The sequence below is a fragment of the Balaenoptera musculus genome, chromosome 7 (assembly GCF_009873245.2).
Source record: "Balaenoptera musculus isolate JJ_BM4_2016_0621 chromosome 7, mBalMus1.pri.v3, whole genome shotgun sequence".
In the NCBI taxonomy this organism is placed as follows: Eukaryota; Metazoa; Chordata; class Mammalia; order Artiodactyla; family Balaenopteridae; genus Balaenoptera; species Balaenoptera musculus.
Genome location: NC_045791.1, coordinates 85,336,713 through 85,361,298, shown reverse-complemented (window position 1 = coordinate 85,361,298; position 24,586 = coordinate 85,336,713). Strand labels below are relative to the sequence as shown.

Sequence of the window (24,586 nt, the reverse complement as noted above, 5' to 3'; positions counted from 1 at the left end):
AAACACACTTCTAAATTTTCAGATATATTTCCTAAGCAAAAAAAGTAAACATAAAAATAGATTCAGACGAAAAAAATTTCAGAAAAAAATTAAAATAAGGTGATATCCCACAGAAGGGAATTTCTTTGGTCTCCTTAGTGATCTAATTGAATTTAACCTCAGCCTGCCTGTGTGGCTATTTAACTTTATGACTCTATATTCCCATTTTATTTATTGTTTTTATATAACTCCTTTTTTAAAAATTCTGCTGGAATTCTATGTTCTAGGAAATTTTTGTCAAAAGAGATCTACCCAATTCTGCTTAATTCTTAGGTTCAGCTTGCTATTCTATTTATCTATCTAGTCCACCTATCCAACCATCTGTATAAACATATATCCACTTAGCACTTATTAAATGCCTTTTCATTTGTTAAGAACTGTTATAGTCTCAGAAGATTAAAAAAAAGAACAGAATAAACAATATCCCTGTTTTCCTGAAACTTATATTCTGGTATGGGAGGGAAAATTAATAACACAACTTCAGTTATCAATTAGCGCTATGAATAAAAAATAAGAATGATACTATGTAATGGAGAGAGCACGGCTCCTTCTGACAGAATGGTTCAAAAAGGTCTGACATGGATCCCTTTGCTGTTCTACTGCCTTGGTTATCTTTAAAAAGTGTCTGCCTTTGATCAAAATGTTCACATTTTCTCATTTGCAGGTCTTCATCTTCTGCTTCCTTTACAATCTCCTGATCAGGCAATTTCCTGAATGATGTTCTAGATATAGAACATTGATTAATGGTGCTGGATTTGGAATTATGTTTTAAATGATAATTATAGCAAATACTTTATATCAGACACCATGTCTTAATGAAATTGCTTTTCTCATCCTCTTGGAAGACCCTCATTCACAAGATGAGCACAGAGACAACCATGGAGGAATAAAGAACAGAAACCACCTTGAGGCTTTCTAAGAATTTTTGGTCACCAATCTTAGTATCACATTATTACATAATTGAGAACACTTAAATAAAGGGGAAAATCTTTGAAGTCTGGACGTTATTTTAAATTTAAGTGTTACTTTAAGTAAATTTAATGTAAATTGGAATGTTATTATATATTTGCATTTATCTTAAGAGCTGAGTTATTTTCATAAAATACAATCAGTATAAATAAGTGATCCTGAGAGGGAGGCAATCTCTGGTCTAAGAATAAATAGACTCGAGTTTTGGTGTGGCTTCATTACTATTCTCCCTTAAAATGAAGGTTTGGACTAATAGTAGTCAAAAAAACTTTAGCAATTAAACACTTTCTTCAAATAAAAACTTATACAGCAGCCCACCGCATAAGCCAGAGATGCCTTGAAGCCAAAGTGGGGTAAAAGGGTCTTGCCATATTGGCCCACGTAATTTTATCTTGTTTTGGACACTTCAGAGGCTTCATAGAACCCAACCTCAGCCTTACCCTCCTCCTGAAATGCTACTGTGGTATTGCAAAGCCATAGCTTGATCATAAATTGTAGAGTTAACCCTAAAAATTAGAAACCCATCATCATATGGGGATTCCCAGATTTGCTACAGACATACAACGTCTTACTAACCAGAAACCTTGATTCCCCTGGGAATCCAGTCTATGTTGACTGGTCAGACATAAAGCTCCAAGCTATGTCTTCAGTTCCCTCTCTACTCACTGCAGGATGCTGGAATTTAGTATCTATCACTTGCTGATTCATTCTTTGAGGAACCTAGAAATTTGTCTATATAATTTTGATAGAATTGTTCTCAAGTCTCATAGGACTCTAAGGCCAATACTGAATGAGCCTTTCCTCTCTGTAAGGAAAACTGCAGAGCCTTTAAAGGTTTCCATTGTTACAAAGGTGTCTATTTATGAAACTTCAGAAGAGTTACCCTCTCCTGAGATGGAATTACTACAGTAAACAAAAGAAATCTTTAAAAAATATATCTAATTCATACTCTAAAATCTGCTCTAGAAGAAGAGTAAGGCATTATGAAAAAGGACCAATCTAAAACAGAAGAGCTAAATGGAAAAGAAAATGTTTACTGAATTAAATATTGCCAGCAGGCAGAAACTGTAGAAAATCAATTGGTGGAGAGGAAGTGGAATCTTGAAACCAGGTGAACGCACAGAGGTAAATCTACATAATGGTTACAAATATAAATTTAAATTTGACTATAATTTATTTTCTTTTAAACAGATAATAACCTGTAGAATTTTTTAATGATAAGTAGTAAAACCCCAAATTACATCTTGAAGGTCTGGAAAAAGTAATAAGCAGGGAGAACCAAATTCCTTATCTTTCATAAAGTAAGGCCAAAATATAGATCTCTTATTGACTCTAATGGTTAAATATAATTTTAACTTTAAGATAACTTTAAGGTAGAATTAATAATGACATTAAAAATCATAGGGCAAGGGAGAAACAGTTTTTCTAGATTTTTAAAATTTGCTTAAAGCAAACAACGAAGATTTTTAATTGTATAAAGGTGTTATGTTGACTATCATAAATAATTTTATGAAGAACAGATTTTATAAATTAAATATTTTGAATATAATACATATGGTGAGAATAGGCCTACAAAAAATAAAATAACCTAAAAGGTCAGACTCCATGCTTCTTGTGTGCTGGGACTTTAACATATATCTTGTATTTCAATTATATATACTGCCAAATGGATGATCAAAAAATGTTTGCTGGATTGAAATAATTTTATACAGAGATAATAAAATTGGAAGTGTAGTACCTTCTCCTGATTATTTTAAGATAATACAAAATATGAAAATATTCTACAAGAAAGCTTGGCAACAGGGACGTGACTACGTGGTATAACCAGGATAGGTGCTTTTATATGATAATACGTACATTCTGGCATCTCATCTGACAGGTGAAAATTAAGAATGGCTGCTAATACAGAGGTAAATTACCACATTCAATAAGGATAAAGAAGCAAGAATGACACTTTTTTTCCTATTATGTTGTATATTATATCCCCAGTACTTATTTATCTTATAACTGGAAGTTTGTTACCTTTTGACTGATCTTTTAAATATAGAATTAAATATATTTTTTAAATATGTAGTTGGAACTGAGAATAAAGTGCCTTATTCATGAGAAAATTGAGCAGGGACAGGAAAAATGAAGAAAATGGTTAGTTGAAAGAAAAGAAGCATAGTCATCATTAGAATTTGCCTTTACTCCTCTATACATCTTGTTTTGTGATAAAGATATACAAAAAACAGTCATTTTAAATATCTGCCTTCAATTTACTAAGGCAGACATGGCATATGTTCCTCTTTAGATGGTAATTTCCTTCCCTGCCAACTTATTATTAAGAACCAGCAAAATCAATGTAAATAATGCAACTCCACATATCATTACAAAGTGAGTAATAAAGTGCTGAGTATTTACCTAGCTAAAGAGAGCTTAAAGTTATAATAATTGGGTCCAAATGAACAACAAAGGAATCCAAGCAAATTCTCTTCTCTAGTGAAGCCAATAAATCGCTGGAAGAAAGTCTGAAACTGGGTTCACTATGGATTAGTCTAGCAAGGATCCTGCAAAGCAGCTATAATGTTTTGATATTTATTTTTCTTATAGAAAGTTGGAAAAATGAGTCTGAAATAAAAATGATATTTTAAAATCATACTCTCAGTGTTGAGATAAGAGAAAATAATCTATTCATCAAATAGAGTTGGATATTTACTTCAGTAGCAGAGAGAAATTCTTAAAAGAATATTACTATTTTTTAATTATATATGCCCTAGCCTAGAGCATTTATTTTTTTGGAGTTGCAAAGAGAGAAGCCGGAAGATAGACCAACCATAGAACCATAACTCTGTAAAGATTACTTGTTACTGTTTTAATTGTGGTTAATTACATAATATTGCATGTAAGATGCTTTTTGTAAAGTGATCTTCCATGTAGATACTACTTGCTTTCATGCATGTTCTTAAACCATTCGGTGAAATGAAGATTTCAAGTTGTGATGCTTCTCTACTGTAATTGTCACTCTTATGACAAAATTTTGTGGACAAATAATTAAGTTGTAAAGGAAGGTGAGAACCTCATACTTGCATAGAAGCTCACTGGAACCCTCACTGTGTTTTTAATTCTCATTTTCATAGAAAGATATGAAAACTAGTTTCCTGGGTTTCAGTGAGGCAAACTCCTGATTTTATAGAGCGACAGACTGAGTGATACAGCCCAAATAAGAGCTGACAGGGGAATTTGCTATCAAACCAATATGTAAATAAAGAAAAACAAGTTTATTACTAGTGTGACCAATGTCATAGAAAACCAAAAAATAAAATGGAACTCAGACAAATTCATTGTTGAATTTTCTATCAACATCTTTACCAACTTCTAGTAATTATGTGGGTACACAGATATAATTTTGCCTTGAAGGCAAACTACCAAAAACTGTTGAGAAAATTTCCAAAGTACCCTAAACAAATAAAGTGTATCTTTTTTTATTTTAGTAACTGTTAGTCAAAGATAAGGGAGAGCCTAAAAACAAACTGCTTTCAGAAATAAAATTTTATTCACAACAATTATTATTTCATAATAAATAATGCTTGACAGTAAATTGACCCTTTGTCTTCTTCAAGGTTATTAACTAACAGGAAATTCAATATCCTTTACTTCATGTTTTCAAATGTTAAGACAATATTAAGATAAAACAGGCCAAAAAATTCTTATCTTGATGGGAAAAAAAAAACTTCAAATTTAATCTTGAGCCACTTGGTTGATTTTTTCCCCTGTGCTGAGCACGTCATAATTTGGATATTAAAATAGCAACTGTTAATATTGAGACTTCTTAATTTTAACCACGTATGAGTTTTAATTTTTCTTAAATTATAACAAACAAACAACATCCTTTCTCCACATCACATTGAGTTAGTGCCTAATTCAGTAATCCCTCTAGTACTGACAAGGCATTTTTGGAATGTGAGCTGAATATCCTTTTTTAAAAATTATTTATGCCAAAAGTAATTTGAATTATTTCCTTCCAAAAGACATGGTATACCTACATAATTAGTTTGTAATTTGCATTGTTAAATGCAGTCAAGATGGTCCTATAAATTCCTTTCTGGCATTCTCATCATATGACCTAGAATTACAAATCAAAGATGCATCATTATAGCTTAGAAATTCAAAAATCAAAATTTTAGGATGAAATTATTGTTAAATCAAGACATTGACATAAGCACAGCAGTTCTAAATGTACATGGCTAACAAGGCATTTCCCCCAAAGAATCCTCTGAAGAATCTGGCCTAAGAACACTAACCCTAAGTTAAAAGTGAAAAGTTTGTTACCGCTGGGAGGATTATAGACTTGATATTAGTAAATTTCCTGAATAAATAAAGAGAAAGAAAGGATAAAGATAGAATAGGGAGGGATTATTTCAGGAAAATGACAAAGAATGCGAATGACAGGCAAGACAGAAAGCCCTGCAATCCATAATCCAGTTGAAAAGGAAAGGAGACAGAAATGCCTTACCCCAGCCTATCAAGGTGAAGCCCCACAGGTACTTGGTGTCCGAAAAGAACGCCACAAAGATTAAACTATGCAGATAGAGGCCTTCCACCAAGATCCAATAGTAGTTTGTAGCCAAGAAGTAAATAAACATCACAACTGCAATCTTGCACCCAATCTGTTACAAATAAACCAACATTGCACCATATTAGAATTCCTAATCGTACTTGTTCCAACATTAGACCACTAAAAAGCAGTTCCTCCATTTCTTTTTTATAATCTAATATCTCTTGTACCTGGGAAGGCCAAGACTTTTGAAAGAGACCAGAACAAAGTTATTTTAACATAGCATTTCTAAGACTGCTGGCTTGATTCTATTTTTAAAATAAGATTTTTATTCCTTTAGAAGTTATAAGAAATCACTTTTCCTTAAGTTTTCTTGTTTATAAAAATACTTGATCATCAGAGAAAATTAGGAAAATAAAGAAAAGCATAAAGAGGAAAAATTATCCATCATTCTACCATAAATTTATTTTATTATGGTCTTTTGTATGCCCCAAAAGTTAATGGCTTAAAATGATAAACATTTAATATGTCTTATGAATCTATGGATTGGCTAGATGATTCTGCTGATTTGGGCAAAGCTCAGCTAATCTTGGCTAGGCTCACTCATAGAGGTCTACCCTCAACTGACACACCATCACACCTACTTCATTCTAGTTCATTTAAAAAGTCACAAAGCCAATCCAGAATTAGAATCAGCAGAGACAACAATGAACTGCAGGGCGAAGGGCAAAGATACCGACAGCGTTAATTCACACCATCAATACAATCAATCTATTCTACTTAATTTCCAGATATATTGCTTCAATGGTGATAATGCGTCTCATTAACTGAATTATTGGGTGATTCTACTTACTAAATAACAACAGGACATTTAAGAGCAGAATCAAGTACCATGGAATCTTATTTGGGAACAAGTCTTTAAGTCTACAATAAAGGAACTAAATGCTCTGGGTTTTTAAATCCCAAGCTCCTGGTCTTGCAGGTGGACTTTTTACTTTTGAAAGTGGTGAGCCATGCAAGGGCTCATGGTGAAAACACTTACATATTGTGACTTATCCACAGGAGGCACTTCTATGGAACTTTGTAGGTCATCTTGCATTATCAGGGACTGCAGCTCCTTTACTCCTATGTGAGCATGGACCACTCTGTCCTTGACAAAGATGCTCGCAGCTCTCAGCATGAAGGACACAAATAAGTGCATGTGGATATAGTTCCTGGTACAATGCAATCGTCTATGGAGAGAAAATATTCAGTATTTAGACTTGAATAAAATTAGAAATGGAGAAAGAAAATACATAAATGAGCTCAAACTCCTCCCAGAAAAGAAGAAATATAATAAACCTGAACAAAGACAGAAACAATTGGGGTCAAAAACTAAAATGTAGCTTTTTGAGAATTAATTTCAAATTTATCCTGATTGGCTACCATGGTTATCCAGATTATGCAGTGTTAAATATTATGCTACGTTATACTATAGCATTACATTATACTATATATTAAGGTAATAAATAATTGATGGAGAACCACCTTGAACAGGGATAAGCCTTATTAAAACTGGAATGTTCACATTTTCAATATATTCTCTATAAGAAAAAGTAAGATATTTTGATAGACTTACACAGTTTTATTTCCTAGGAATGTTAGAGAGAAAACAAGCTTCCTTTAATATAAAAAGCTTTGGAATTATAAAAGGATCTTAGACACAAGTTAAGTCAGTAACATACTCAGGAGTAGATATAGCAGCATCAACTAGTACAGAAAGGTAACTCCAAAAAAAAAAGATTTCTTTTAAGTTTGATTAAATCAAAAACACCAGGAAAAGGGATGTATAATCTGGTCAAAAGGTCCAGCTCTACCATTGTTTGACTATGAAAAGAGCTGAGTTTTCGTGTACAATGAACACACTGATACTACGTCTCTTCCTGAAAAGACAAAGTACTCAAGTATAAGGAAGTAAGAAATGTTTTAATCCAGAAGAAAAAGAAGAAATGTTTTAATCCAGTAATATATTTTTATATTTCATAATATAGAAAGAATCTACTGTTAAATACTCTGATAAACTATTATGTAAACTGAGGAATTATTACTTAGTCATTTGTATCCTCCTGAAATTTCACGTAACTTTTATTCTCATAAATATCTATCTATTATTCTGAACAACCACAGCTAAGTTTGATGTAATGGAATGAACTCTGGATCCAAGTCAGAAGATGAAGGTTCTGTTTCCAGCTGGACCACCTATGACCTTGTGACTTTGAACACTGAGCTTCAGCTTCTTGTCTCTCAAATGAGATCATCCCTGCCAAGCCAACTTCACGAGGCTATTCTGAGGAACCCCTCTACAACCCCACAAATGTGATCGTGTTACCCTTCTACTTAAAAACTTCATTGGCTCCCTGTACACTACCTTATAAGACAAAATTCAAAGCCCTTGACAAGAGTCTGTAAAACCTAATGCCACAAAATCTAGTTTCTCCCTGGCCATTCCCATATGGCCACTCCCCCCTATGCATCAAATGCTGCATTCATATGGGACCCTTCTATATTCCCTGCGTATACTCTGCTCCTTTGTGCCTCTGACCTTTGCACATTCTGTTCCCATCATTTGGAATATGCCAAATTCCTTCTCATCATTCAGTATCAGCTCACACACCAGTTGTTCTGGGAAATCTCTCCCTTATCTTGTTAGTTTTAGACTAGTTCCTTAGTATTCCCAAAGCCCTTTATGAAACCTGCATTACAGTACTAATAATATTTTAATTGATAATCATCTAATGTGTCAGTTTCTCTCAATGTTGTATATACTACTTTTCTGGTCTTCAACATATCTTAACTTGGCCTCCATCAATACCAAAAAGGGACTATCACATGATAGAGAAAAATGCTTGTTGAACCAATGGACTAGTAAATCAATAAAGCAAAAGCTTTGGAAATATAAACTACACCACTATACCACTACTATATGAGAAACTGTTGGAAGTGGTTGGAATATTACAACTAGTCATTATTTATTAATTCAACAAATATTTACTGAGCACCAGGACATATCAAGTACTACTGAGAGTGCAGCAATGAGCAAACAGAAAAAAATAAATGCCTACTTTTGTGTGGCTTTACATTCTAGAGGGAGAGACAAAAAATAAAAAGATAAATAAGTAAAACATCAGATAATACATTAGACAGTTATAAATCAGAGGAGAAAAGTAAACTAGGAAATAGGTATGAGAAGTTTCAAGGAAGAGAGGATTGTAAGATAATAGGAAACAACATATAAAATTTTTCTTTTAGATATAGTTTCTGTTAATTTCTAAATCCTCTAATTCTATTTTCTAATGTATCATCTAACCTCACTCCTTCTTTTCCTGCATATAATTTAGCACTAAATTTTTTCAATTGTACAATCTTAATTTAATATATCTCAAAACTGTCCATTTCTATCCAATCCCCAAGGCCACTGCCCTAGGCCAGGCCACCATCTTCTTGTCCTAATGACTACTAGCATCTTCCAAATGGGCTTCCTACCACCAGTTCACACTCCACCTTACAATGCACGTTCCATGTCACTCCTGTGCTTAAAATCCTTCATGGCTCCTCACTGGCTCTTAGGGTGAAGTTCAGATTCCATATACAGGTCTCAATACATTCCCAACCCTGCTTACCTCTAGCCTCAGTGTCCATCACCTGCCTACAGCAAAATTCTCAATTCTCAGATATTCCATGCTTTTTCTTGATCTAAACAGTTTGGAACTCTCTCCTCAGTCTCCTCTTTTGGTTAAATTTTGTGTATACTCATGTGTCATTTGAGATGTCACTTCATTTGGGAAGTCTTCTCTCTTATCCCTCCTCTGTCCTCCCAAATCACTATAAGCCACCTGAATCACAGCACTTCTCAAACTGTGAACTCATTGTTTTCTCAGCTATTTGTGTCACAAACCAGCTGCAAGCATCAGCCTATACACATAGTTCACTGTTTTATCTCCATATTGGCGTTCAAAATTCTGTGTTGATTTAGATTAAGTTGAATTGAATTAGACAAAAGTTTAAGTGGATAAAAATTAAACCACAGCAAAAGCAATATATAGTATTTCTTTATATATGATATCAAATCAATTAGAGATTATTTAAAATGAATTTCTGTCCCATGGCACCAAAATCACTTGGGAAAAGTGAAATAAGTCTTTACATCATGAGTGAAAATTTTTGTAACTCACTTGACAATAGTCTGCGTCACTTTGCAAAAATATACTACAATGCAGATCTATTGGCTTAATGGTTTCATACTGCTTTGATGCTTTAAGTTTTTAAACAAACAAACAACAAAGAAGAACCCTGAATTTTTCATCAAAAATAAATTGTCAAAGTCAAATAATTTTACACTAGGCTGAATTCAGAAACTTGTGTTTGGGAAAAGTATTTGGAGGCACACAGATTATGAGAGGTCTGTGTCTTTGATGAATAAGAAACAGAACTGCCCCTTCATGGAGAAAGTGATTGGGAATCACTCACCTGAAGTAACCAATGATGAGAATAGCCACGGCCAGAGATCCAAAGGAGACAGAGTAACCAATAGTGTACATGACATAGAGGCGTTCAAAGAATTCTTGCTGGAGGGCAACAGATTTAATCAGAAAAGCAGGTTTGAACAAATAATTTGATGTAGGTAAACTTAAAAATCGTGCTTTTAACCTCTTTAAAGATAGGCAACGTGTGACCACATTCGTATAATATACAGGTTATTTTTCTGGTCTTCCTTTTACTCCCTAAATTCAGGTCAGGGTTAAAGATATAATTAAAATATTTGGCATTTCTTCTTGCTTAAGTGAGGCCAAATTCAATGTTACAAAATTTACTTCATGTATTTTTACAGTGTTCATTTTAACTAATTGGAACTGTATATCTAACATGTGATATTTGGAGTAAATAAAACACATGTTACAGACTATTTTAAAACTGGTAAAAAAAATATGTCACTTTTGGAATATTAGTTCTAGTTTTCTTTAGCTTTTTTATTGAGCTGTAGTTTACATGAAACAAAATGTGCAGATTTAAAATGAGCAGTTTGATGGGTTTTGACAAACCAAGTTCGTTGTGCTGCTTGCTAGTCAAAAATCCACCCACCATCCACCCCCAGGTAACTACTGTTCCAATTTCTGTCACCACAAATTGGCTTTATCTGTTCATGTACTTCATATATTTCTCAACTGTTCTTATACTTCTTGGAATTATATAGTATATACTCTTTTTGTCAATATACTGTTTTGATATTCACTGATATTGTTGCATGAATCAATGGCTCATTCTTTTTTTTTTTTTTTTTTTTTTTTAAATAACTCTAGATTCAAAAGAAGTGGAAAAGATAGTAAAAAGGGTCCTATGTACCCTTCACGCAGTATCCTCCAATGCTTACATCTTACATAAGTTCACTAAAATATCAAACCAGGAATTTGGCATTGGTGCAATTCATGTGTTTACAGTTTTGTGTCATTTTATTACATATGAAAATTTTTGTAACCTCCTCTGCAATCAAGATACAGAACTATTCCATCACCACAAAGATGTTCCTTGTGCTGTTTCCTTTACAGTCATACCTACCCTGTTCCTCTCCACCATCCTTATCACCTGCCAAACATTAATCTGTTTTCTATCTCTATAATTTTGTCATTTCGTAAATGTTATAGAAATGAAATCATACAGAACATGATCTTTGAGATTGGTTTTTTTCACTCACAGTAATAACCTCAAGATCCATTCAAGTTGTTACACATACCAAGTTTGTTCTTTTTTATTTCTGCATAGTACTGCATGGTATGCATGTAACTTACATATATCATATTTGAAATGAGTTTCAAACTTTGTAGATAACATACAAAGTTGGGTCATGTTTTTTATAGACTCTTTCAATCTCTGTTAATTGGTATATTAAGACCATTTGCTTTTAATATAATATTGATATGTTAAGGCTAAGTCCATCATTTTATATTTTTATTTTCTGTTATGTTTTTCATTTCTGTGTTTTGCTTTTCCTGCCATCCCTGGTTACTTGAACATTTTGTAGAATTCCATTTTGATTTATATTTTTGTATAGTGCTTTCGGTGGTGGTTCTCGGTATTACATTATATAGCTTGATGTGGAAGATTTGATCATTGAATTTTCACCTTTCTTCTATTCTAATTAAACATTGAAAAGTATAAATCTTTCTCTACACTCTGCTTTCGCTGTTTCCCACTATTTTTTATATATATTGAGCTTTCATATTTATTCAGTTCAAACTTTTGCCATTGGTCACATAATTTCCAACTACTTATGAATTGTATACATATTTTAATTTATTTTCAATTAATTCTTTTGTGGTCAGAGAACATACTCCATAAGATTTTAATCTTGAGCTTTATTGAAACTTGTTTTATAGCCCAGCATATGTTCTATCTTGATAAAATTTTGGTGAGTACTTTAAAAGAATGTAAATTTTGCAGTTATTGTGTATATTATTCTATAAATGTCAATTTATTCAAATTGTTTGAAATATATTCTATAGAAGGTTTTGTCCAATTGTTCTATCAATTACTAAGAAAATGGCATTCTTTAAAATGTCAGCATGCTGGAGTTTGGTTATTTCTCCCTTTAGCTCTGACAAATTTTGCTTCATGTAATTTGAAGCTCCTAAATGCATGTATATTTAGGATTATTTCCTCTTGGTAAATTGATTCTTTATAATTTGAAATGTCCCTCCATCTTGGTAATTACATTTATCTGTATCTTTATATTTAGAGTACATTTCTCAAAGACAGCAAACTACTGAGTCATACTTTTATTATCCATTCTGACAACCTCTGCCTTTTAAGCAAAATGTTTAGTTCACTTACCTTGAACACAATCATTGCTATGGCTGGGTTTAAACCTAACATATAGGTATTTGCATTCTAAATGTCCTATCTTTTCTTTGTTCCTCTGTACCTACTTCCTTACCTTTGACTGGGGGGTAGGGGATGGGGAAGTCAATCAAGTATTTCTTAGTATTTCATATGTGGGTTTGTCTTGTTTTGTTTTGGGGTGGGGGGCAGCTTAAGGGATCTTAGTTCCCTGACCAGGGGTTGAACCCTGGCCCTTGGCAGTGAAAGCTTGGAGTCCTAACCACTGGAACGCCAGGGAATTCCCAAAAATTATGTTATTTTTTAGCAGTTACTATAGAGACTTGGTTATGCATCTGAACTTATTAGAGCCTACATTTAAGTAATATTGAACTATTTCACCATATAAATAGAACTTTAAAATCATATACTCAATTTTGCTCCCCTAGCCTTTGTCCCTTTTAGATTTTGTTCTGCATAATTTATAAACACCAATAAGAGGCTATTATGTTTGCTTTAAGCAGTCAACAGATTTTAAATGAATTAAATTATAAAGACAGATATAAACATAGCAATAAATAAGGATAGGTATATAGTTTTGTTCATTATTTTAGTCTGTCATTTTTATCCACATATACACCTATTCTGGTACTCCTCATGCCTTTCTGACAATCTATGCTTCCATCTGGTATATTTCTCTCCTGCTTAGAGAATTTTTTTGAGCATTTCTTATACTGAAAGTCTGATGAAGATGACCTCTCTTGGATTTTTTCTGTCTGAAAAATATCATTATTTTGCCTCTGTCTTAATGAATATTATCACTTTAAAGATATCATTCCATTGTATTCTGGCCTCCATTGTTTATTACTAAAACACAGCATCTTTTTAGTTGTTGCTCCCCTGAATATAATGTGCCCTTTTTCTCTCACTGCTTTTAAGATTTTCTTTTAACTTTGATTCACAGCAGTTTAACTTTGATGTGTCTAAGTATGGTTTTCTTTTTATTTACCCTGCCTAGGGTTTGCTGAATCTCTGGAACATGTGGATTGATTTATTTCATCCATTTTAGAAAATTATGGGCTATTGCCTTCTCAGATATTTATCTTGTCCTATTCTTTCCCTCTCTCTTTACCTCTAATTTCACATATGTTTAGACAATTACATATTATCTCACAGTCTCAGATGGTTGTTTTTTAAATTTATTTTTTCTCCTAATGCTTCAGTTGGATAATTTCTACTGACCTCTCTTTAGGTTCACTGATATTTATCATGCTGTGTCCAGTTTGCTGTTGAGCAGATCAAATAACTTCTTCATTTTTTAATTGAATATTTCAATTCTACAATTTCCTTTTTCTTTAAGTTTTCATTTCTCTGCTGATTTTCCCATCTGTTTTATGCTTTTTCACTAAATCATCTAACATATTTATAATAGTTATTATCAAGTCCTCATCTGCAAATTACAACATCTGGATCATTCCTGCTTTTGTTTTTACTCTAGATTTTGTGTCCTTACCTTGTAATTTTTTATTACACTACAGGCATTGTAGGTAAAAGAAGAGTAAGGACTGGAGTATGTAATATTAACAGCCTGAAAAGGGCAGTCCTCTTCCTCTACCAGGCTTCTTGGGTTGGGAGGATGGATTACTTTGTTTTTAAACTGGGATTGGGTTTGTTGTAGTGCTTTGGTTTTGTTTTTGTTTTTATGATTCCTTTTATCCTGATTTTAGGTTTTGAGAGCAGATTCAAGACTTTTCCTTCAGCAGACCATGGGATCTGAGCACCAGCAGCCTCTAGTGGCCAGTATATGGGTTTTAGTACATCTGACAGTTTTCCAAGCCACAGAAGGACTCTTTCTGCTTTTTGAACCATCCATCAGCTTTGGAGCTGCTGGAAATTTCACTTTGCTCTCCAGCTCTGCCCTGGGCTTTCTGCATCTCAGAAGATGTCACTCCATTATGCTGCTCTGCTCCAGTTCTCAGCTAGCCACTGCCTTGCTCTGGATGAAGACCTCCTGTGCCTAGGAAAGATCTTTCTCAGCTCTATTTTGTCAGGCTGCTGCCTTTCACTTAGTGAGATTTGTCATCTTGGGGGTTTGTCTCAGCTTTCCTGCCCGCCCCCTGGTCTATGAGCTGCAGCAGTCATGCACTTAGAGAGAGCCGCAGATACCCCAAGAGATGTCTCTTAGCTCTTCTGTTCCATCCCATGCCTTCAGCTAACAGCTACCTCTCATTCTGTGAGGGTCCTACGCACATCTTGGGAAATTTCTCGTGGCCCACCTGCTCCACACCAGCCTTTGGCACACTGGCTCCGGACACTCAGTGAAGGCTTATGGGAAAGAACTGGCTGATGGGTAATAGCTCACTGTGACTGGGGTTCATTCCTTGGAATTCTAAGCCCTTATTCCAGTCCTTGTCTGACAAATGCTGTTTTAAAAGTCTGGTTCTTTTCTTTTTATCCCCTTCCATAGCCTGGTTGCTCCTCTTCTGGTGCAGGGCCAGGGATAAATGCAGCCATAGGTCGTTTCTCTCATAAGAAGGGCTTTCCCACTTCTGCAATTAGGTTCATTCAGATTTCTTGGCACCCTCATCTTACTGATAGGTTTTTACAAATTATTAATTTTGCATCTTACTCAACTTATTCTTATTGTTGCAACTTCCCACACCCTGACTTTGTCTCTTGTTCCTGTTTTAAAACATTTATTACATATTATTTTCTCTTAATAAAATGTTAAACGTTTTATAGAAAATATCTGGATAATGTGTAAAATACAAAAAAGAGAAGGAAAAAAATTCCCTAATTCCCACCAAGCAAAAAGAAACACTGTATTTCATGTATTTCTTTTCACTCTATTTCTATGTACCATTTCCTACTGTTTTGAATATTTGTATTCCCAATTTATATACAAGTTTATTATCTGATTTTTTTTTCCGGGTAACTGTATAACAAAGGAATTTCCCAAGACCACAAACTCTTTATACAAAATATATTTTTGAGCTTATTTAACCATTTCTTCATTGGAAATTTAAAGTCTTCAGAATATTCACTATAATAATTAATGGTTCAATGAATATTATTCCATTCAGTTCCCCCCACTTCAAATCTTTATGCTTGAATCTTAGAAGTAAAATTATAAGATCAAAGGATATGACCCCCTTGAAATTTCTTAATATATATTGTTAAATTGCTGTCCAAAAGTCCATATAACCTTTAGACATGAGATATATGGTAATTTGTACAGTATGCTACTATTTAAAATATCATACTCTAAAGAATTTAACAATCTCATGGCCCATCATAAGAGTTTCCTCACTTTTTTTATTAAAAGTAATTAGCACATTTTGTCAAGTCAATGATATGGAAATTATTTAAAGAACAAAACAATAGATGTTTTAAAAATCTTCACCTTATTTCCCCTATAAAGATGTGGCATTTATTCTAAATGCACTTTTTCATTTTTACCTTTTTTATACAAAAACTCTGATTATAACCATTAATAATTAATATCTCATAAGTAATATCATTTTGCCCTACACTATATCAAAACTTTAGAAGGTATCCAGTTTTCTTATTAAAGGATATTTACATTTCTTAAGTTTTCTCAAATTATTGCTTAAGGATTGTAAACAATAGAAAACACTCTTTATATTTTTGATTAAAGAGATAAAATTACTTACACTAACAAAATTAATCAAATTTTTCAGTTAACTTTTAAATCATGTTTATATAAAATAGTATATATTTTGGGTATTTCACCATCCTTAGCTATTTTGATCCTTGGAATACATAGTAATTAAAAAGAATGGCTGTAATACTCTGAATAGAGATCAGTGTAAATAAAATCATGATATAATTTAATGGTCATTTAAAAGCTGTGAAGACTTGCACTTGTCATCATTTAATGCACAAATTCATAACAGAGTATACTAAATATTGTGAACGTTTATTTATATCAATGAAATTGAAATTATTTTGAAGTATTTTATATTAACTCATTGTTGGCTTTGGTTCCATTGTAGAGCACATAATCGTCTCCTCACATTGACTAATTTTATCTAAGAAGCATGTCAACAATGGAATACAAAACTGAGGCCTTTGGCAATTTACTAAAGAGTCATTAAGGTGGTAGTGCTTTGTGTTAGAAAAAAAAGTTAAGAAAGGAAGTTCTGACTATTAATGCAAAATCAAACAGGGACTTCCCTGGCAGTCCAGTGGGTAAGACTCCACACTTCCAATGCAGGGGGCGTGGGTTTGACCCCTGGTCAGGGAATTAAGATCCCACATGCCGCTCAGCGCGGCCAAAAAAAAAGAAATCAAACGAAGAAAACTCCAACTTACCACTTCTGCCACTGCTCTCCCTCCGTCCCCACCAAAAAATAAATATCATCAAGCATAAAGAAAAATGTCTAATGTTAGGAGAGTTATGTATTATGACTGTTCTCAGGATCCTCATAAAATCATTTATACATCAACTCACCATGTTCATTCCTAGCATCATATGCTTATAGCATCATGCATTTTACTGACGAGGTCTGCGTGATAGGAATTTAGGCATAGCTTTTAATCCACCACATATAACCTAAAAGTAACTATCTAGAAGGTTTTGAAATTTACATATGATTACCATACCGGAAACAGCACTGACCCTGCCATGATCCAGCTGTGTCACTTTGCCCAACACTTAACCTTTGGTTCTGAATTGACTCACACATGTAAAATTAAGGTATTGTGTGAGAAGACCTATAAGACACCCCTTGCTCCTCTTTAATTCTGAAACTCTAATCTTTCATATACTAATGAAATCACCTGCTGGCAAATCTTATGATATGGAAAATACATCTCTAAAATACAAAGCTCCTCCAGGAATACAGAGTGAGATGAGATGTAGCCATTCATAGGTAACCAAGAAAAAAATCATGCATCATGTTGCTGACTACCAATTTGAATTTTTATACATAAATAATATAGCATCATATAGTGTAATATAAACATAATATAATACAACAGACACATATTTATAAGTATATATGCATATACCTCACCCAGGTCACTCTAACCTAAAGAAAATATCAAAATGTTTCAGGTCCTAAAATAGATAACGAATGAGAACCTACTGTATAGCTCAGGGAACTCTACTCAATGCTCTGTGGTGACCTAAATGGGAAGGAAATCCAAAAAAGAGGGGATATATGTATACGTATAGCTGATTCACTTTGCTGTACAGTAGAAACTAACACAACATTGTAAAGCAACTATACTCCAATAAAAATTAATTTTTAAAAAATAAAATAAAATACTAACTTCTTAAAATAGGAAAAAAAAAATGTTTCATATCCTAGACCTTTCCTTAACTAGGTATCTGAAAAGATTCCAAACTTGCTTTTATCTTTTTTGATCTTTGTGTCATATAATATAAGGATTTTTATAATAGTGGTTGACAATCAAGAATTGTATAAAAACCTTTTGCTTTCCCTTAGGGGTTCACAAATACAAAGATACTATTACCTTTCCTATGCTGATATCTGGCTGCAGAAAGCGAAGGCAGTCTGAATAATTAGCCCATGTTTTATTTAAACTGTGCATAAAATCCCATGTTCCATTGGGGTTACAGTGTCGGAAAGCAACTCCTGTGAAGACATGAAGAAAAACACTGAGATTGCTCAGTTCTTGTAGAGTCCATTATAAAAAAAAAAATTTCTATTCCAAATTAATCATTTCAGAAAAATTCAATACCTTTATGATTGAAGTCATAAATATAAGGTGGGCATGGGACAGCCAACATTTTCCCCACTGTTCCTCTAGGCCAACAGATGAGTCCATCCCATTCTGGGAAACAATTTCCCTCTGATAAGGAAAAAAATTAAAAAGCAAATAAACAAAAATGCAGTTAGAACCAGAGAATGAATGCATTCAAAATACAAAATTTCAGGTCACTGCCTATGTAAAACACAGGCACTGTAAAACAAATCGGTAGTTTTGGAAACTAGAATGGGGTAGATATGATGCAAATATCCCAAAACTCATCCACCTAGCCTCATCAAAGGCCCATTGATAGGAATATTTGATTTGCATAAACTAAACATATTTTAGTGACTCCAGTATATATGAGTTATAGCAATTAATATATAAGAAACATCAGAATTCATTGAGAACAATTTCTTTTTTATTAATTTTTATTGGAGTATAGTTGCTTTACAATGTTGTGTTAGTTTCTGCTGTACAGCAAAGTGAATCAGCTACACATATATGTATATCCCCTTTTTTTAGACTTCCTTCCCATTTAGGTCACCACAGAGCACTGAGTAGTGTTCCCTGTGCTGTACAGTAGGTTCTCATTAGTTATCTATTGGATAATATCGCTTATATGTGGAATCTAGAAAAAGGGTACAAATGAACTTATTTGCAAAGCAGAAATAGAGACACAGATGTAGAGAACAAATGTATGGATACTAAGGGGGGAAGGGGGCAGGGTGGGATGAATCGGGAGATAAGAACAATTTCTGTTAGTAAAAGTCTATCATAGTTGTAGCTACATTTTTTACCCTAGATTTTTTTTTAAATTACTGTTAAAAAATATGACACATGAAATAGATTGACCTTCACAGGTAAGCTCCAAGATTTGGGTTTGCCTTTTTACCAATTACTAGTAATTTCTTTGAGTCTAACACTCATCTTAAACAAAATTCTCAGAAACTCTACTCTCCTCGAGTTGAATCCAGAACCCTATTACTTCTCACAACATCCACTGCCACACCTCTGGTCCAAGTCACCACATCTCCAGACTAAATTATTGCAATGGCCCCCAATTGGTCTTCTTAATTCCATTCTTGCTATCCTCTCATTTATTCTTCACGCAATAGCCCAAAATCCTCCAAAGGCTTCCTATCTCACTCTGAGCAGAAGTCGAGTCTTTCCAAGGCCTAATGGCCCCTCAGGATCTTCTCTCTCCCCTGGCTTATTCCCCACTCACCTACCCCAACCCATACTCCTTATCCCCTTTCCTACTATATTTTTCACTTGAGCTCTCATCACCTTCCACTATTAAGTGTTATTTTATTATCATTTTCTTAAACCATAGGATTTAAGGAGCTTGAGGGTGAGGAATTTTGTCTGTTTTTTAAAATTAATTTTTATTGGAATGTAGTTGCTTTACAATGCTGTGACAACTTCTACTGTACAGCAAAGTGAATCAGCTGTACATATACATATATCCCCTCTTTTTTGGATTTCATTCCCATTTAGGTCACCACAGAGCACTGAGTAGAGTTCCCTGTGTTATACTTAGGTTCTTATTAGTTATCTATTTTATACATAGTATCAATAGTGTATATATGTCAATCCCAATCTCCCAATTCATCCCACCCCCGCTTCCCCCTTGGTATCCATACGTTTGTTCTCTACGTCTGTGCCTCTATTTCTGCTTTGCAAATAAGATCATCTATATCATTTTTCTAGATTCCACATATATGTATTAATATATGGTATTTATTTTTCTCTTTCTGGCTTACTTCACTCTGTATGACAGTCTCTAGGTCCATCCACATGTCTACAAATGGCCCACTTTCATTCCTTTTTATGGCTGAGTAATATCCCATTGTATATAATGTACCACATCTTCTTTATCCATTCCTTTGTTGATGGACATTTAGGTTGCTTCCATGTCCTAGCTATTGTAAACAGTGCTGCAATGAACATTGTGGTACATGACTCTTTTCAATTATGGTTTTCTCAGGGTATATGCCCAGGAGGGGGATTGCTGGGTCATATGGTAATTCTATTTTTCGTTTTTTAAGGAATCTCCTACTGTTCTCCATAGTGGCTGCATCAATTTACATTCCCACCAACAGTGCAAGAGGGTTCCCTTTTCTCCACACCCTCTCCAGCATTTATTGTTTGTAGATTTTTTGATGATGGCCATTCTGACCAGTGTGAGGTGATACCTCATTGTAGTTTTGATTTGCATTTCTCTAATGATTAGTGATGTTGAGCACCTTTTCATGTGCCTCTTGGTCATCTGTATGTCTTCTTTGGAGAAATGTCTATTTAGGTCTTCCACCCATTTTTTGATTGGGTTGTTTGTTTTTTTTGGTATTGAGCTGCATGAACTATTTGTATATTTTGGAGATTAATCCTTTGTCAGTTGGTTCCTTTGCAAATATTTTCTCCTGTTTTGTTTCATGCGTTTGTCACTCTGTGTTTTTCAGGACTCCCCTCCATTAGTTGTGTATGAAACTTTCAAGAAGAGAGCCTATCAGCCATGTCATATTTCAACTTACCCAAAAGAGACTATTTTTAATGAGTGCTGTATTCATTTTTTCCATTGCTTCCATAACAAATTAGCACAAACTTAGCAGCTTCAAATACCCCAAATTTATTATCTCACTATTTCTGTAGGTCAGAAGTCCAGTGAGCTCAGCCAGACCTCTGCTTATAGATTCACAAGGTTGAATCAAGGGCTGGGCAGCACTGTGATGCTTTCTGAGGCTCTGGGGGAAAATCCATTTCCTTACTCATTCCAGTTGTTGGTAGAATTTACTTCTTTGTAGTGATAAGACTGAGGTTCCCGTCTCCTTCCTGGCTGTCAGCTGAGGGCTATTCCCAACTTCTGAAAGCCACTTGCATTCCTTGGCTCATGGCCCCCTTCCTCCATCTTCAAAGTCAGCAAGGGAGGTCAAGTCCTTCTCACATTTCAAGTCTCTCCTCCATTCTTTTTTTCCATTACTGACTATTCCGCCTTCCTCTTTCACTTTTAAGAACCCATGTGATTACATTAGTCCCGTCCAAATAATCCAGAATAATCTTCCTATTTTAAGGCCCACAACCTTAATTCCATCTGCAATGCCTTTTGCCCTGTAACATAACATACACGGGCAGAACACCAGATATTAGGGTTTGGACATCTTTGAGGGGACATTATTCTGCTACCACAAGTACCATTGCAGCTCTCTCAATTTTTTAGTTACCAATTACACTAACTGTAGCTGAGGATTTTTGTTATAGCTAACATTCATTATGTCGAGTTGTTCAGTTTTTAATAGTCAGCATGATAGAACCTCATGCAAACACCGATTTCTACAGAAAAGAATTCAGCATAAACCTGAAATTAACTTGCTAGTGTCCACCATATCCCATGGAAACAAGTACTTGATTTGCTTTGTGAATTGATGAAGCAATAAGAAAAAGAAAATATCTTCCCTCACCCACATTGTTCTCATAGAAGAGAATGTTTTCTTGGAAACAGCCTCACTTTGCTCTCATAATAAAAGCCTGGGCTTTGCATATTGCAAGTAACCCAGGAACTCATTACACTGGCTCCTGTTTCTGGTATACGGCTTCACCTGCTTCTTTCCACCATGACCTGCTTTTTGTGTGTTTATCTTCCTTCTTGTTTAAACAGAGTATAATGAATCAATCTCTTCCATAAACTTTGCACTAGATACTCTTCTACGTGTTGATAGCATTCCATATGGCTTCCCATCCATTCATTTTATCTTTAATAAGTCATGCATCCTTATTTATCTGGATCCAATCCTTTACCAGATACAGTATCTATGGTGCAATCTACATAAAATGGACCCAGACATATATTCCTGTGTTCTTGTAACTAGTTGTCCCTCTAAAATATATGCTGCAACGTCACATGAGATTTTCTGACAAGAGTTGATCATGTGATGGACTAAGGTCTTCACAGAAGTCTAAAAGCCAATGATCAGTTCATTCTATAATTATGTAGTTTTTAAACTGCAGTAAAGAACACTGCTGATATTTTCCTTACGCTTTAAAAGGAATCGTATTTTTGTTCCCTAAAATATACCAGTCCAAATATACATACAGCTCAATATCTAAAAAAACAAACAACCCAATCAAAAAATGGGCATAAGACTTAGATAGACATTTCTCCAAAGAAGATATACAGATGGCCAACAAGCACAGGAAAAGATGCTCAATATCACTAATTATTAGAGAAATGCAAATCAAAACCACAATTAGGTATCACCTCACACCTATCAGAATGGCTATCAAAAAGTCTACAAATAATAAATGCTGGAGAGGGTGTGGAGAAAAGGGAACCCTCCTACACTGTTGGTGGGAATGTAAATTGGTGCAGCCACTATGGAGAACAGTATGGAGGTTCCTTAAAAAACTAAAAATAGAACTACCATATGATCCAGCAATCCCACTACTGGATGCATGCATCCCATTGTTCATTGCAGCACTATTTACAATAGCCAAGACATGGAAGCAACCTAAATGTCCATCGACAGAGGAATGGATAAAGAAGATGTGGTATATATATACAATGTAATATTACTCAGCAATAAAAAAGAATAAAACAATGTCATTTGCAGCAACATGGATGGACCTAGAGATTATCATACTAAGTGAAGAAAGTCTGACAGAGAAAGACAAGTATCATATGATATCACTTATATGTGGAATCTAAAAAGATGATACAAATGAACTTATTTACAAAACAGAAATAGACCCACAGACATAGAAAACAAGCTTATTGGTTACCAAAGGGGCTTATTGGTTATCAAAGGGGATAGTGAGGTGGAGGGGGGAGATAAATTAGGAGTTTAGGATTAACATATACATACTACTATATATAAAATAGGTAAACAACAAGGACCTACTGTAGAGCACAGGAAATTATACTCAATATCTTGTAATAACCTATAACGGAAATAACATATATAACATAGATATATATAAAACTGAATCACTTTGCTGTATACTTGAAACTAACACAACATTGTAAGTTAACTATACTTCAATTTTAAAAAGTTTTTAAAAATAGAATAACATGTCCTTTAAAAAAAAAAAAGGATACCATCCCACACACATACACACACAGACGTATTTCAAAATTCAGAAAATCAACACTCCCCCAGAATAATGTTTCCGTAGATTGTAATCATCTCTCTGGTGGCTCTTTGACAAAGAGAATAATCAATATTCACAAAAGGTTGAAAAGATTGGGAAAGCCATGCCCTCATACACCTAATACAGAGATCTTAAATAACATCTTCTCTTTGATCATCATTTCACATTCTATGCAAGTAAATACTTTCATTATTTAGCAAGAAACTAATTAATTGCCTAATGAGTCACCAAACTCCCTTTATAAATTAACACCATTAATTACACTCCCTGTAATCTTTTGTGTGTGCCAGGACAAACTGATCATTAGTGAAACTTGTCAAACCATGATATTTACACAGAGCAATCTAAAATTTGGAGAATGTAACTTTGACTCTTTTCGGTTCTACAGTTACCCATAACATAATACAACCATACAATTGTGAAATAAAACTGGGATCATTAATATTTTGGGTTTTGTTCTTAAATACCTAAATAGTTGTATAACAAGGTATTTGCATTTACGTTTTCTTTTCTTTCTTTCATAGACAAGAAGAAAAATTATATTTTATTTTTATTATAAAATTTTTTTCAGAAATAAAACAGAGGATATTATATACCCACAATCTAGAATTTACAGTTGGTAATATTTTACCATATTTATTTCATCTAAATGAATGCTATGGTATTTTAAAGTAAGTTGCAGGCAGCATAACAGCTCACTCCTAAATATTCTGATATGCATCCCTCAATTTTAGGAGAATTTTAAAATGAAAACTTCTTAAATTAACTAGTGAATTCAAAATGTCATTTATCTTTTCACACTTGTAAAGTGAAGAAATGCTGAGTCAATTTACATATATAGACATTTTTCATTGAAAGGGAGACCAAAGTTCAACCAGATTTAATTCTATCCTATTGTATGGAGAAAGATCTCAAAGAAAGTGCCTTTTCTCTTTTAATATTTATTCATCTACACATTTCACATGAGTTGCACCATCACAAATTTTAGATGTTACATAAGTTTACATCCAGATCTTTTACTATTTTTAACTCTTGAGGTGTGTGACTGATTCCCAGTTGCTTGTCTTTGCCGACCCTATTCCCTCTGCCTGGAATGTCTTTTTACTTCCTCCTGTACACATCTAAATCCTACTCCTTTAATTTCAAGATTGCTCGTCCAGAAGGCTTTCTCTGATTCCTCCCTGATGAATTAAGATGCTTTTTCAGTGGTTCCATAGTTGTGATACCTCTGTTGTTACACTTATACACCATCTGAAAGGTGTCTACTTCCCTTATTAGATCATCATTTCCATGGGGTAAGGACAGATT

At 34.0% G+C, this 24,586-nt stretch overlaps 1 protein-coding gene across 2 annotated transcripts in view; it reads right to left on the bottom strand.

Moving 5' to 3' along the window:
- Positions 1–24,586, bottom strand: part of PTH2R (parathyroid hormone 2 receptor) — a 107,304-nt gene that overhangs the window by 35,330 nt on the left and 47,388 nt on the right. The window contains exons 3-7 of one of the 2 annotated variants that reach the window (XM_036858303.1): positions 18,125–18,235; positions 17,897–18,018; positions 10,052–10,149; positions 6,588–6,777; positions 5,504–5,657 (exon numbers count right to left, since the gene is read on the bottom strand). In XM_036858303.1, the coding sequence (XP_036714198.1) occupies positions 5,504–5,657; positions 6,588–6,777; positions 10,052–10,149; positions 17,897–18,018; positions 18,125–18,235 (675 nt within the window). Of the gene's footprint in view, positions 1–5,503; positions 5,658–6,587; positions 6,778–10,051; positions 10,150–17,896; positions 18,019–18,124; positions 18,236–24,586 lie in introns of those variants that run through there. The other variant, XM_036858304.1, reaches the window with a different exon arrangement.